Source organism: Mirounga angustirostris, unplaced genomic scaffold, assembly GCF_029215605.1.
Source record: "Mirounga angustirostris isolate CCGP_5_RB_7025 unplaced genomic scaffold, mMirAng1.0.hap1 SCAF_8, whole genome shotgun sequence".
In the NCBI taxonomy this organism is placed as follows: Eukaryota; Metazoa; Chordata; class Mammalia; order Carnivora; family Phocidae; genus Mirounga; species Mirounga angustirostris.
Window position 1 is genome coordinate 1,314,881 of NW_026991716.1, and position 14,042 is coordinate 1,328,922.

Consider the following 14,042-nt stretch of genomic DNA (forward strand, 5'->3'; position numbering starts at 1 on the left):
ATGCTCCCGCAGCTCTGGGCTTGGTGGCTTTTCCCGCTGTTCCTGGCCCGCCGCGCCCAGCCGACCCAGCAGGTGAAGGTGAGTGTCCCGCTGCGGACCCAGCGGACCGCAGCACCTGATGCCGGGCCTGGTCTCGGGGGACGCGAGGAGTCCTCCCTCGCCCTCTCCAAGGCCGGGACCCGCCTCCCGAGCTCTGCAGACCCCGCCGCTGCGTCTCCGAGGCGGGGGCTCCGCGAAGCCGACTCCCTTACGCCGACCTTCGCCGTCCCCGGGCGGTCGTGGAGCCGCAGGTGGACGGGGGGCCGAGGCTGCTGTGCCCGCCGCCGCTGCCCCTGCTCTGAGCTCGGGGCAGCCTTGTGAGTCCGGGAAACGGGACACGCAGGGGCAAGGGGAGTGGGAGGGAGGGAGGCTGCCCGGCTTCCTCAGGGAGCTGAGACCCGGGGCAGGGGGAGAGCAGCTAGCTGATGCTGGAATGTACTCGGGGGAGTGTCAGGGTCAGCGAAGAGGGGCTTCCCCCCTCCCCCGGGGGATAATAAAGCCCAGAAGGCCAGGGGAGCTGTTGGCCAATTTTAATTTTAGGGGAGGTGGGGTGGGGAGTGGGGTGGGGGGGGTAGTGGGGGAGAACAAAGCTCGGACCAGAGTAAGAGGATTTGCTCTTAGCTTTCGGTGGTGCCCTAGATCGCCTGTTGCCCTTGGGGAAAAAATCTCCCCCCTGGAGGTCAGTAGCCACCCTGTAAGAGACGTTAGTATGTATTTGCCTTAGGACGCAGGGTGGGGATTCCAGTGGGTGACGTGAGGTACCAACAGGTTTTAACTTTAAAACCAGACAAATTCATTCAAAAACTCAGCCTCACTTGTGGATTTTAACCAGTTACATGTCTTTTATTGGCTTCCTCCCCCCCCCCCATAGAAGGTGGAGAATATCCGTGGTTGAGTGCAGTGATCCCCAGACAAGAATCATCTGGGGGGCTTGTTAAAGCACAGGGTGCTGGGTCCCACCTGATGTGGGGCAGTGAGCGAAGAGTCAAGAAAGCTTTCTTGAGACGTTTTCAGTGCAAAAAGATGCTTTATTATAGCACGGGGACAGGACCCGTGGGCAGGACGAGCTGCACTGGAGCTGTGAGGAGTGATTGATTACATACTTTTTAGTTAGTGGTGGTTACGGATAGCATAAATGTCTAAGGAATTTGGAAGCAAGGCTTCCAGGACCTTGAGGGGCTAGCTGCTGTTAGGATAAAGTTATTTACTACTGCCTAGTAAAACATTAGTCATGAGACCCTTAAGATGTCTATCAGTGGGCCATGTGCTTGGAGGATTGCTGGTTTTACGGTTACAAAAGTGAAGTTACACTAACCAGAGCAAAGCTATAGTGGTAAAATGTTAAAAGGAGCTGTAGGAGTGTTAAAATCTGTATGCCTCAGGAACTCTGCCTGGAGACTGGGAGCTGAGCTGAAGCAAAGCCCCGCCTTCGTTCCTTTTCTCCAATCCCCACCCACAAAGTTTCTGATTCAGCGGATCTCAGGAGAACCAGGGACTTGCATTTCTTTTTTTTGTTTTAATTCAAGTTAGTTAACATATAGTGAAGTACTGGTTTCAGGAGTAAAATTTAGTGATTCGTCACTTACATACAACACCCAGAGCTCATCACAGCAGGTGCCCTCCTTAATGCCCATCCCCCATCTAGCCCATCCCCCACCCACCTCCCCTCCAGCAACCCTCAGTTTGTTCTCTTAACTATAGAGTCTTACGGTTTGCCTTCCTCTCTGTTTTTATCTTATTTTATCTTTTCCTTCCCTTCCCCTATGTTCCACTGTTTTGTTTCTGAAATTCCACATATGAGTGAAACCATACGATAACTGTCTTTCTCTGACTTATTTTGCTCGGCATAATACCCTGTAGTTCGATCCATGTCGTTGCAAATGTCAAGATTTCATTCTTTTTGATGGCTGAGTACTATTCCATTGTGTGTGTGTGTGTGTGTGTGTGTGTGTATATATATTGCATCTTCTTTATCCAGTCATCTGTCGATGGACATCTGGGCTCTCCTCATAGTTTGACTATTGTTGATAATGCTGCTATAAACATTGGGATGCATGTACTCCTTTGAATCTGTATTTTTGTATCTTTGGGATAAATACCCAGTAGTGCAATTGCTGGGTCATAAGGTAGCTCTATTTTCAACTTTTTGAGGAACCTCCGTACTGTTTTCCAGAGTGGCTGCACCAGCTTGCATTCCCACCAACAGTGTAGGAGGGATCCCCTTTCTCCGCATCCCCGCCAACATCTGTCGTTTCCTGACTTGTTAATTTTAGCCATTTTGACTAGTGTGAGGTGGTATCTCATTGTGGTTTTCATTTGTATTTCCCTGATGATGTGGAGCATCTTTTCATGTGTCTGTTGGCCATCTGGATGTCTTCTTTGGAGACGTGTCTCAGGAACTTGCATTTCTAATATGCCTTGGTGACACTTGTTCAGGTCTTCAAACTGCTCTGAGTGCTCTGTTTTTGGGTCCCTGGGACGTGTAAGATGATGCTCAAAGACCAGCATTTGTAAGACCATCTCCCCTCTCTGAAATAAAAACAAGGCAGCCTATGGGGGGCGTCCAGGTCTATGTCCGCCACTGCTGCCTGCTTGGGGGGCAATTCCAGCCATAGAAAGCCATCTTGTGAATAAAAGGTTGCATTTTTGAGTATCAGATCCCTTCAAACTGGAGCAGAACTGACCTCGGAGTCAGAGAGGTCCAGCCCTTCCTGTCTACAGTTTTCTTGGGATTCTACATCCCAGTTTACGGGGCGATATCCATTGAGAGACCAAAGCTGGGATCATCACAAAGTGCTTGTCCTGCCCACCCCCTGGCTTTTTTTTTTTTTAAAGATTTTATTTTTTAAGTAATCTCTACACCCAACATAGGGCTCGTACTCACAACCCCGAGATCAAGAGTCGCACGCCCTACTGACTGAGCCAGCCAGGCGCCCCCCACACAGATAGGATTTTAACTTACAAGACACACGTTCTAGTGGTGGCCTCGCCATAACTAAAAATATTACTGGAAAAAGTCTCTTTGGTTCTTAGAATTTCGAGGTGTTACATGAAAGATCTCTGAGCGCTTTGCAAAAGTCCACGCATGCTGGGGGTTATTGTTTATCTTATTATCACATCATTGTGGTTTTGTTACATTCCAGATGGATTGCTACAAAGGGGTGACAGGCACCATCTATGAGTACGGAGCCCTCACCCTCAATGAAGAGGAGTACATTCAGTTCAAGCGGTATGCGGGCAAGCACGTCCTCTTTGTCAACGTGGCCACCTACTGAGGCCTGACAGCTCAGTATCCTGGTAAGAGCTCAGGTTTCAGTTCCTCTGGAACTAGCTTTGTCAGATGGCCATATTCTAATTCCGGAGTTTTTCCTAATTTATTATTGGGAGGAGTGGAGTGAGGGGGGGATAGGTGATCATGGGAGTCTGTCCCCCTAAATCCTGTCACAGCTCCACTCCTTAGGAGGCCAAGAGAATTATCTCCAGATTTGAGAAATAAGATTCTCCCAAAGATTTAATCAAAGACCACCAGGAACGTACCTATCACTGAACAAGTGGGGTTTGTTGCTCGATGCCCTAAGGGAGAACGTGTACTGTAGGGAACCATGGGGCTTCTCATTAAGAAAGTGCTAGAAATGGGCGCCTGGGTGGCTCAGTTGTTTAAGCGACTGCCTTCGGCTCAGGTCATGATCCTGGAGTCCCGGGATCGAGTCCCGCATCGGGCTCCCCCCGCTCAGCAGGGGGTCTGCTTCTCCCTCTGCCCTCTTCCCTCTCGTGCTCTCTGTCTCTCATTCTCTCTCTCTCTCAAATAAATAAATAAAATCTTTAAAAAAAAAAAAAGAAAGTGCTAGAAAGAACTTATCTGAGAATCTGGGCTTGTGTTAGGAGCTTTGGGGAAGGATTCGAGGAACTGAAGCTTTGCACTGAATTGGATGCTGTCAGGAAATGAGGAAATGGGGAGAATTCTGTGACTGTGATTCAGATATGTCTTAATAAATCATATCTACAAGGTCGTAGGAATAAAGCGCTAAAACTGTAGCTGGTAAAGAAGCAGAAGTCACTTACATTGTCAAGAATAGAGAGATGCTTGGCCATTTTTGCAATTTGGACAAGGTTCATGTTTTGTCTGTGTTAAAATATGATTATGGAGTGGTCTTGTTTTTGTCTTGACTTATCATAATCACTGTGACCATGATGTTGTGTGATACTGATGTCCTGTGAAATTGGTTGTTTTTTTTTTTAAGATTTTATTTATTTGTCAGAGAGAGAAAGCGCGAGCAAGCAGGGGGGAGTGGCAGAGGGAGAGGGAGAAGCAGGCTTCCTGCTAAGCAAGGGGCCCGATGTAGGGCTCCATCCCAGGACCCTGGGATCATGGTGGGATCATGGCTCAGGATCATGACCTGAGCCGAAGGCAAGGCGCTTAACTGACAGCCACCCAGGTGCCCCTGTGAAATTGTTTAACAGGAGAACACAAAGCCCTAGCTATGACCCCAGGCCAGAGTCTAGCTTTCAAGGGGCTGCCTTTATCCTTCTCATTGGCGACTTCTGGGAACAACAGCAGAGAGAACAGATCTTGGATCTTTTGGATAACGCTCTTGGATTCCACAGCTCCCCCCTCCCCCCGTGACAGAAAAGAGGGAAATGTAGCTTTCTCGTGGGTAATCTTTAGTGTGATAGCTATTTGGAAAGATGCTCCATCTCCAAATGTGGCCTGATCTTCTTTTAGATGACTGAGGTGGATTTTCTTTGTGCACTCATGGGGAAGAATTTGGTTTCCATGTTGATCCAGAAAAGGTTATTTAAAGCTTCAGATGGATTGTAATAGAGATAAATGCAGTTTCTGACATGGCACAGACTTAATTTTTCTGCTTTTTTCAAGATTAATGCAAAAGGTTAATTATACCAGATGCCACAAAGAAATGAGTCAAAATAATATGTGAGCAGTTTTTAAGAAAATTTTCCACATGTTGACATTGGTATCTATTCAACTGATTAAAAATATAAAGTCCCATCAATTTGTCTTTTTTTCCCATTCATTTGTCTTAATGGGATTTCAGTGATAAGAAATTCAAGAATTTTCTTTTTTTAACACCACTTAAATTTAAGTATATTGCAATCTTACCTCTAAGATACATGGCTCACTAAATTTTGATATTTTTAAATTAACATTCAAGGGCTCCTGGGTGGCTTAGTCGGTTAAGCGACTTGATTTCGGCTCAGGTTTTGATCTCAGGATCATGAGATTGAGCCAGTACGAAGCCTGATTAAGATTCTCTCTCTCCCTCTGCCCCTCCTCATCCCGCTCACACTGTCTCTCTAAAAAGAAAAAAAAAATGAACAGTCAGCAGATGCCATGGTCTGAATGTTTGTGTCCCCCCAAAATTCATATGTTGAAATCCCAGTGCCCAATATGATGGTAACAGGAGGTGGGGCCTTCAGGAGATGTTGAGGTCATGAGGGTGGAACCTCCATGAGTGGGATTAGTGCTTTTATAAAAAGAGACTGCATAGAACCCCCCAGCCCTTGCACCATGGGAGGACACAGTGAGAACCCTGAAGTCTGCAACCTAGCAGAGGGTCTTTGCTAGAACCCCACCATATTAACACCATGATCTTGGACTTCCAGAACTGTGAGAAATAAGTTCTTATTGTTCACAAGCCCCCTGGTCTATCGTATTTGTTATAGCAGCCTAAAAGGACTAATACAGAGGGGGCTGCTTGATTTAGGGAAAAGTTATATTGAAATAGCCCCTCCTGGGGCACCTGGGTGGCTCAATCGGTTAAGTGTCTGCCTTCAGCTCAGGTCATGATCCCAGGGTCCTGGGATCCAGCCCCACGTTGGGCTCCCTGCTTGGTGGGAAGCCTGCTTCTCCCTCTCCCACTCGCCCTGCTTGTGTTCCCTCTCTCGCTGTGTCTCTCTCTGTCAAATAAATAAAATCTTAAAAAAAAAAAAAGAAATAGCCCCTCCTTCAAAGAACAACAAAAAACAAATGGTTCACATTCACCGAGAGAACCTAAAGACTTTTTAAATTTAATGGTGAAATTGTTCATAAAAAGATACTTTCAGAAGTGCAGATTATAGGAAGATGTGACATTTAAAAGAATTTTGGGGTCACTTTGTATTTATTATTTTTATGTATAATCAACCCTAGGGAGAACCTGAAAAGCTACAGACTAAATCTTTATTTAATTGATATAAAATCTCAGGATCTAATCGTAAGAGCCTAAACAACAGTTTAGTATCATTTAGCAAGTAGGGGCTTCCTTCCTTCCAAAAAGTTAAATTTGAGGGGGCACCTGGGTGGCTCAGATGGTTAAGCATCTGCCTTTAGCTCAGGTCTTGATCTCAGGGTTGTGAGTGCAAGTTGGGCTTGAACCTGGTGTTGGGCTCCATGTTAAAAAAAAAAAAAGAGAGAGAACTTCCACGTTTCTTTTGTTTGGGTAACCAGGGTTATCAGTTTATGGTGTATATTTTCATAAATCTTTAATGTACAGGCAAGCAAATCTCTCTCTCATACGCGCCAGGACACACACAACTGATTCTGCGCCTTGCTTTTTCACATCATACAGTATCTCAGATATTCTTCTCTATCGGTACATGATGAGTTTCCTCATTTGTTTGAAACCAGTTTTCCTCTCTGTTGCTGTGACGTCACTTACTAAACTAGAACAGGAGAATTTTAAAAAGTGTCTCATTCAGATTTTACTCCAGACGCGGGAATTGAGAGTTGAAGGCCTTTGCGGAAGGACTAGAAGCAGGGTCTGCTGCGTGTTTCTGCCCTAGGAAGGACGTGTTCTTGATGGTGAAAGAGGAAGGCGAGTATGGATGGTAACTGAAGAAACCTACAACGACAGGAGGGCTTTAGAGGAGAAGGCAGCAGGTGGAGCTGAATCTGGGTGGGGCCGGCGGGCACTGGGACTGAATCAGTGGGGACTGAGGGTGGCTGATGGTGGAAACACGGTGCAGGCCTAGACAAACAGGTTGGAAGCCCTCCCGGCATCGGTAAGAAGCAGTTTGGATTTGTAGCCTGGAATCCCAGCGAGTGTCCCAGGGAGATGGCATCAGTTAGGTCACTACAGTTGACGAGAGGGTAGAGAATGCTCTGGAGCCGGGCTCGGACTTCTGCTTCCCTGCACAGCGCCCCGGTGAGGGGACCAAACAGTGCTCCTGGGAGGATGACTGGGGTGTCAGGTGTGTCATCGTGGGGCACAAAGGGGCAGGGGGAGCAGGTCCGTTTTGTTTGCCTTCTTCTTAAGAATGTTTGATCAGTCAGTCGATCCCCACTAAGGAAGCTGGCCTGGCATTTAACTTCTAATTCCCTTCAGAATCCAGCAGGCCTCCCGCCCCATCCACGGGCTAACCCATCTGTGCTCTCTAGGGGCGTCCCTCCTGGATGGTGCAGTGGGGCCACGTAGGGAACCGCCACACGAGAAAGATGGCAGCTATCTGGATGTGTTTCTGGCAACCTGTGTTCTGGCTTTGTGCTCTGTAATCTCGAACCTTCCCCTTACAGTCCTCACTTTGCGTGTGATAAATGGACACATGCCGAGGTCCCCCGCTGCTCCAGGCCGGGCTGCCCACGCTGCTCATTGTCTCCCCACAGAACTGAATGCATTGCAGGACGAGCTGAAGCCTTCTGGTGTCGTCGTGCTGGGCTTTCCCTGCAACCAGTTTGGAAAACAAGAACCGGGGAAGAACTCAGAGATCCTTTCTGGGCTCAAGTGAGTGCCGGCCCGGGACCCTGCACAGGCCCTGTCAGGACTTCCTTCTTCCTTCTGCCTGGAGGCCTCTTCTTCTGGAAGCTTCCAGGGCGGGTGGTGGATCACTGGGTTCAGGAACATCATTGTGAAGCTTCGCATGCAACCTTGCGTGGCTGGCGATGCCCAAGCGTGCACTCCGCCTCGAGTTCTTGATGGTGACACTAGGGGAATATGGACGGGAAAAGCAGTGCAGGGCAAAGGAGGGGCTGTGGGAAACAGAAATGAATCGGGAATCCTGACCTTCAAATACTGCCTTCCAGCCTACTGGCTCCCTAAAGCATGAAGTCCTGACCCCCAGACATCTTTCCTTCCTCACCTTCCCTGTCTACCGTCTCTCCCTCTTTATCTCTAACTTCCTTTTGTGGAGTTGTGGCCGTTACCAAACTCCTGTCCTAACCTGGACCCTCTTGGGAACACTCTGGTTCATTGCAGGCATGTGCGTCCAGGTGGTGGCTTTGTCCCCAATTTTCAGCTCTTTGAGAAAGGGGATGTGAATGGAGAAAAAGAACAGAAGGTCTTTACCTTCCTGAAGGTGAGTGACCACCCACCTGCCTTGAATTGGTCAGGTAGGTAGAGATTCCCCTGAAAGCATGGGGCTCATTTCTAGGATTGAGGTTGGACTCCTTGGGAAGAAATGCTTGGATAAGTTCAGGAATCATGGCAAGATCCGTTGTGAGCTGAGAGCTTCAAGTACCGGGAACCGAGTGTGGCAGCTGCGATGGGGACCAACCCCCCTACTGAACGGCAATGATCGGTTCATTCGACCGTCAGTCACAGAATCTCTCGTAGGTGCGAGAAGCTGTGCCACACAGGGAGCCCAAACCTACTAGGGGGCCCAGCCCCTCCCTGGGGGACCCCTATGCAATCGGGGAGACAGACATGGAGTACAGAATGGAGAGTGCCGTGTGGTAACTGACCGGGGAGCCACTGAGTGTTAGAACCACGGAAGACCACAGAACCCCCCGAAGTCCTCTTAGGCCACTGGTTCCCAATGCTGGCCTGCCAAACGAGTCTGGTCCTTGTTGGAATTTTCATCCATCATGGCAAACTGAAAAAAACCCCACAATGTGGGGAGTTTTTCGCAGAGCCCAATTTGTTGAATATAAAAGGCCATCATTTATTCGGATACTAAATTAATATTTGGTTAAATCATACAAATTACCATTTGTGTGGTACCAAAAATGGTGATACGATCGATTTTATTTTCTTCAACCTAATACTTAAAAATCTGTTAATTTTTAAATTTACAGTTATAGTTGACTTTTGATTTTTCTTATTGTCAAAATAAATGTTGGTTATTTTACATTAATCTCCAAAAAACAGTTATTGAACTTTTACCAGACTATGAAGCCCAACTCCAGGAACGACTACTCTAAACCAAACCATTTTTTTTTTCAGCTAAGAAAACTGAAGCTACAGAATGGTATGACTTATCAAAGAAAACAGAAGATAGTATTTTACTGACGCACCATGATATAATCCTGGGAGGGGCAGACAGGGAAGGGAAGAATATTTTCTGTTTACTGTCATACTCTCTAGCTCTTGGTTGATTGCTAGTTGCTATGTTGGTGATGTTGCATTGAAATATCTGTGGTTCATTGGGAGCATGTCAGGTAGTTAATATGTTGAGACGCAGGATGGTGAGTAGACTCTTCTAGGGTTGGGGATAAAACTGGATCACACAGAAGCAGGAAAAAAACCCTACTATTTTTCCTATCTCTGCTCCAGAACTCCTGCCCTCCAACCTCTGATCTTTTGGGCTCAGCAAGCCAACTCTTCTGGGAGCCCATGAAGGTCCATGACATCCGTTGGAACTTTGAGAAGTTCCTGGTGGGGCCTGATGGAGTCCCTGTCATGCGCTGGTTCCACAAGGCTCCCGTCAGCACGGTCAAGTCAGACATCCTGGAGTACCTGAAACAGTTCAAAACCGAGTAGAAAGGGCCAGAGACCGTCAGAAGTGGCTACCTGCCTCCCACCTAAAGAACATGCTTAACACTGGATCCATCTTTGCTCCACGTTCCTTCCCACCCAGTGTCCCTATAACCAAACCATCCTGTATCACCCAAGTGTGTACATACATTCATGAGTGTGTTTGAAAACAAGGGAAAGAACACCTTTGTCCCCAACTCTCTGCTCCCAAAATTTCAAGTTTTTTCCACTCCATCCCAAAGGAAATAAATGATTCAGACGACCCAATGTCCCTAAAAAGGCAGTGCCCAGAAGTTCTGACCTCTGTCCTTTCTCCATCCTGAAGGTTTAAAGAAGCAGAAACTGGACGACTCTCAAGATCCCCTTTGTAGCCTTTCTCTCTTCCAAGATAAACCTGCGTTGTTAAGCTCTTCCTCTCCCAAATGCAATCTTCGCTCCCCCTGACGCCCTGTAGTTCTCTTTCTTACAGGATCTCTGAAGGCTGACCTCACATGAAAGGAGGGGCATCTCCATGATGGTGGGTCCCAAAACCCCTCTGGGTCGGACCCTACCAGAGCCTTCCTTGGTGCCTGTCCCTTGTGCATTCAGGCCACGGCACCTGGGCAGGGATGTCCCTTCATTCTGAAGGATGGGCTTTCCCCTCACCCTGAGCTGCCCCACCTTCAAACTCCTTATCACTGTCTCAAATAAAGAGAATTCTGCAGCAGTGGGCTTCCCTCGGTGTTTTCCCACCCCCATATTATGTCTGGGACGTCTTCCTCTCTCACTTGGTCCCTGCTTCCTCCGATCCCTCACCTAGCTCCTCAAACGCCCACCCAGACACCAGGTGGGGCTGGCCGCTGTGGACCGCTGAGAGGGGTGGACATGGGCCTCCTAGAGCCCGCCGCCCCCCTCCCGTTCCGGTCTCCTGGGGACCCACCCGCGAGGTAGCCTTGCTTTCTCGAAACAACAAAGACACAGACGTTCTTCTGCCTATAAAATTCCTGCTCATTGTTAAAAATCTAAAAACACATAAAAACAGGAGAAAAGTATACCAAAACCTCCTCCTAATCCGAGGAGTAGAGAACGTGCTGGGAAGCCCTGTGTGAAGGCTGTTTTATCATCAGAGGTCAGTCTTCTATGTGAGGTCAGATTTCAGAATATCGGAAACTAAGAGAAGCTGGTACGAGGAAGTGAAATGAAATAGCTGTTTTTCTTTTCCCCTTCAAAAATTACTTTGAACTTTTTCACATATTTTTTGCACTTTAAATTCTTTGTACTTTAAAATATTATTTTGCACTTGAAAAGTGGAATTTGAGTATCTGTGGTAACGTGAGACCCTGTAATTCTGTTGTATACAGAACAGAATGATCCCGGACTTAAACTTTCAGGAACATGAAAACCAGGGGTGACAAGGAAAGCGACTCCAGCTTCCAGAACGAACACAGGCACTCCGGAAGCCCTGGGACCACCAGCGTTCATGCGGTCCTCAGGGAAGACACAGCGTCTACACAGTAACAGCCACAAGGGAGACCTGGGGTCTCAGCTCCAGGAATGGGCTGCTTGTAAAATTCAGAGGTGGTAGACACACATGGAAAATTTTATCTTCTTGCATTGAGAAGCTAGTAAGGAAAGAAAGTGGCAGTTTGTGGCCATCGGCTCAGGATTCGAGACTTCCATGGGTCTCGGTAGGCACCAGCAGAGTCGTGAGGCAGTGAGGGGACCCCGGAGCCAGCTTGCGGTGGTGTGGAGAAGTGGGTCTCATTGCTGAGTTTCTTCTGGGTCTCTGGTGTTCTTGAGAACCCCTGGGACCTTAGCAGCCCTCAGAAGGGGTCCAAATCCGTTACTGTTTTCAGATCAGAAGTGTCAGGGTCCAGTCGGTGGGTGGAGGAGGATGGGGGTGCACGGTGTGTGGGTTCAGCCCAACCCAGGGAACTGCATTTGCTGTACGAAAGTGGATCCTCGGGCGCCTGGGTGGCTCACTCAGTTGGTTGGGCGGCTGCCTTCGGCTCAGGTCATGATCCTGGAGTCCGGGGATCGAGTCCCGCATTGGGCTCCCTGCTCGGCGGGGAGTCTGCTTCTCCCTCTGACCCTCCTCCCTCTCATGCTCTCTGTCTCTCTCTCTGTCTCAAATAAATAAATAAATAAAATCTTAAAAAAAAAAAAAAGAAAGAAAGTGGATCCTCCAGGGGAGCAGCGTCCCCTGCCCCATGGAAAAGTCCTGAAGTAATGAAGGAGGGGTCTCGGCTTCCACCGGAGGGCATTCTGCTGAGCACCCGCCAGAGGCTCCATCCTGTAGCCGCTCTGAGAGATCCAGGTTCCCTCCTCCTGATGCCCGCCAGGGGCTGACCCTGAACAGAAAACCAAGGTCGCTCCGGGGAGAGCCAAGACCAGAGAAGTGGGAAACAAACTCCTTTGCTCAGGGAGGTGAGTGTAGCCGGGGGGCAGGTGTGGGGGCTGCAGGCCTGATCAGAATGTTGCCCACGATGATGATGACAATGAGGAGAATGTTGGAGTCTTCATAAAGGGAGGATCCGCAGATAAAAGTTCCCACTTCTCCCCTCCTCACCAACCCCTATAACAGCCCTTGGTCTCCAAGGAAAGCCACACACAGAACCTTCTGGAAGCGGGCAGACTGCCTAGGGCTGTCTTGGGAGCTCCGGTCCATCACCGTAGTGAGAACCTTCCTATTCCGTCACTGGGATCACCATGACCTCACTGGCATTATTACTCCTGCCGAATTTCTTCCTCGAACCAGAGGTTCCCACAAACTATCATGCCAGTTAGATAAACTTGAGCTAACGGATTCCAAAACCAGTGTTTTCACCTAAATCCACCCCATAAACCACCTAACGGGTCTAAAATGACGACTGCTCTGCTGGTCACAAAACCTTTGAGGAGGGTCCCTGGGCAGGACGGGGGCTTCTAAAGCCCAGAGAGCCGGGACTCAGGCCCTCGCTAACAGCCTGCTCCCAGAGTTGCGAAGCAGCTCACTCCTGGAGGCGAGACCCCAACAGTCTCCCTCGTGGCTGTTACTGCGTAGACGCCACGTCTTCCCTGAGGACCGCATGAACACTGGTAGTTTCTGGGCTTCAGGCGTGCCCGTGTTCATTCTGGACGCTGGAGTCCCCAAATCTGAGGAAGAGAGGGCCGAAGTCCATCGCGGGGAACGTCAGATGTTATCCTGTGGTCTCAGAAATCCTTCTCGACTTGGCTTCTGTTCCCAGAAGACAGAAGCCGAGACTAGGATCCAGGCACACACATTTCCCGAGCGGTTTCAGAAGAGGGAATCAGTGAAGCAGGATGGGGCAGAGGAACAAAGAAGACAATGTGAGATTTCTGCTCGAGATTAGCTTCAGGACAAATCACACTACCTCTATTCCATCTTGAAGGAAGAGGGATGGCCTCTTGTAACTCCAGTCAGTCACTTACTGGCTATGAGATCACCCACAGGCCCCAGGGACACAGCCTCCCAGAGGAGGTTGCTCCTTGGGCTGAAGGAGATTCTCCAAAGCAGGGCAGCTGTGAGTCCCTATCAGCCAACACTCAGCACGGGCGGGGCGGGGGGGGGGGCACCACCCCACTAACGCAAACCTGCGTAAGGCCCTGGCGACTCCCTATTACCCTCCACAAACAATTTATTACTCAGATGAGTCCCCCGTAAAGGTCCTCATTCGCTCACGTTTTCCCTTTCTCATCCTCTGTCGATAGGGAATTAATTCTCGAAGTGATGTCCCCTGACCCCAAGCAACAGCATCACCTGAAGACTTGTTAGAAATGCAGTTTTTAGGGCGCCTGGGTGGCTCAGTCGGTTGAGCGACTGCCTTCGGCTCAGGTCATGATCCTGGAGTCCCGGGATCGGGTCCCACATCGGGCTCCCTGCTCGGCGGGGGGTCTGCTTCTCCCTCTGACCCTCCCCCCTCTCATGCTCTATCTCATTCTCTCTCTCAAATAAATAAATAAAATCTTAAAAAAAAAAAAAAGAAATGCAGTTTTTAGATCCCTCCCAGACTCACTGAATCAGCAGCTCTGTGGGCGAGAACAGCAATCTCTGGTTTAAAAAGCCTTCCCGGTGGTGCCAGGACATGCTAACATTTGGAGACCCCTGCCCTGGGGAATGGAGGGTGTGCAGAAAACATTGATATTGTGACACAGGATGAATGAAGGGAATGTCTGCTGTACTCTCCGTGGTTACTGGCGTCTCTGCTCAGCCTCGGCCACACTGTGTCCCCCGCTCGGCCAGCAGGTGTTCCTAGGACCCCAGGGTTGACATGGACAATTGGGCCACCCCCTCGGCTTTCAGTGTCCTCAGTCTCTGACTTCTGTCGTTTCCATATG

General features: G+C 49.0%; 1 protein-coding gene across 2 annotated transcripts; it reads left to right on the forward strand.

The window, feature by feature from the left end:
• Positions 1-10,251, forward strand: GPX6 (glutathione peroxidase 6). 2 transcript variants are annotated; one of them, XM_045866220.2, is made up of 5 exons: positions 1-84; positions 3,183-3,336; positions 7,640-7,757; positions 8,229-8,328; positions 9,525-10,251. In XM_045866220.2, exons 1-5 carry the CDS (start codon positions 1-3, stop codon positions 9,729-9,731), a joined length of 663 nt encoding a protein of 220 aa, XP_045722176.1. In that variant the 3' UTR covers positions 9,732-10,251. The 2 variants fall into 2 exon arrangements, with proteins under 2 accessions (XP_045722176.1, XP_045722177.1); XM_045866221.2 differs by having other exon boundaries at positions 1-78.
• The last annotated feature ends 3,791 nt before the right edge of the window (positions 10,252-14,042 follow it).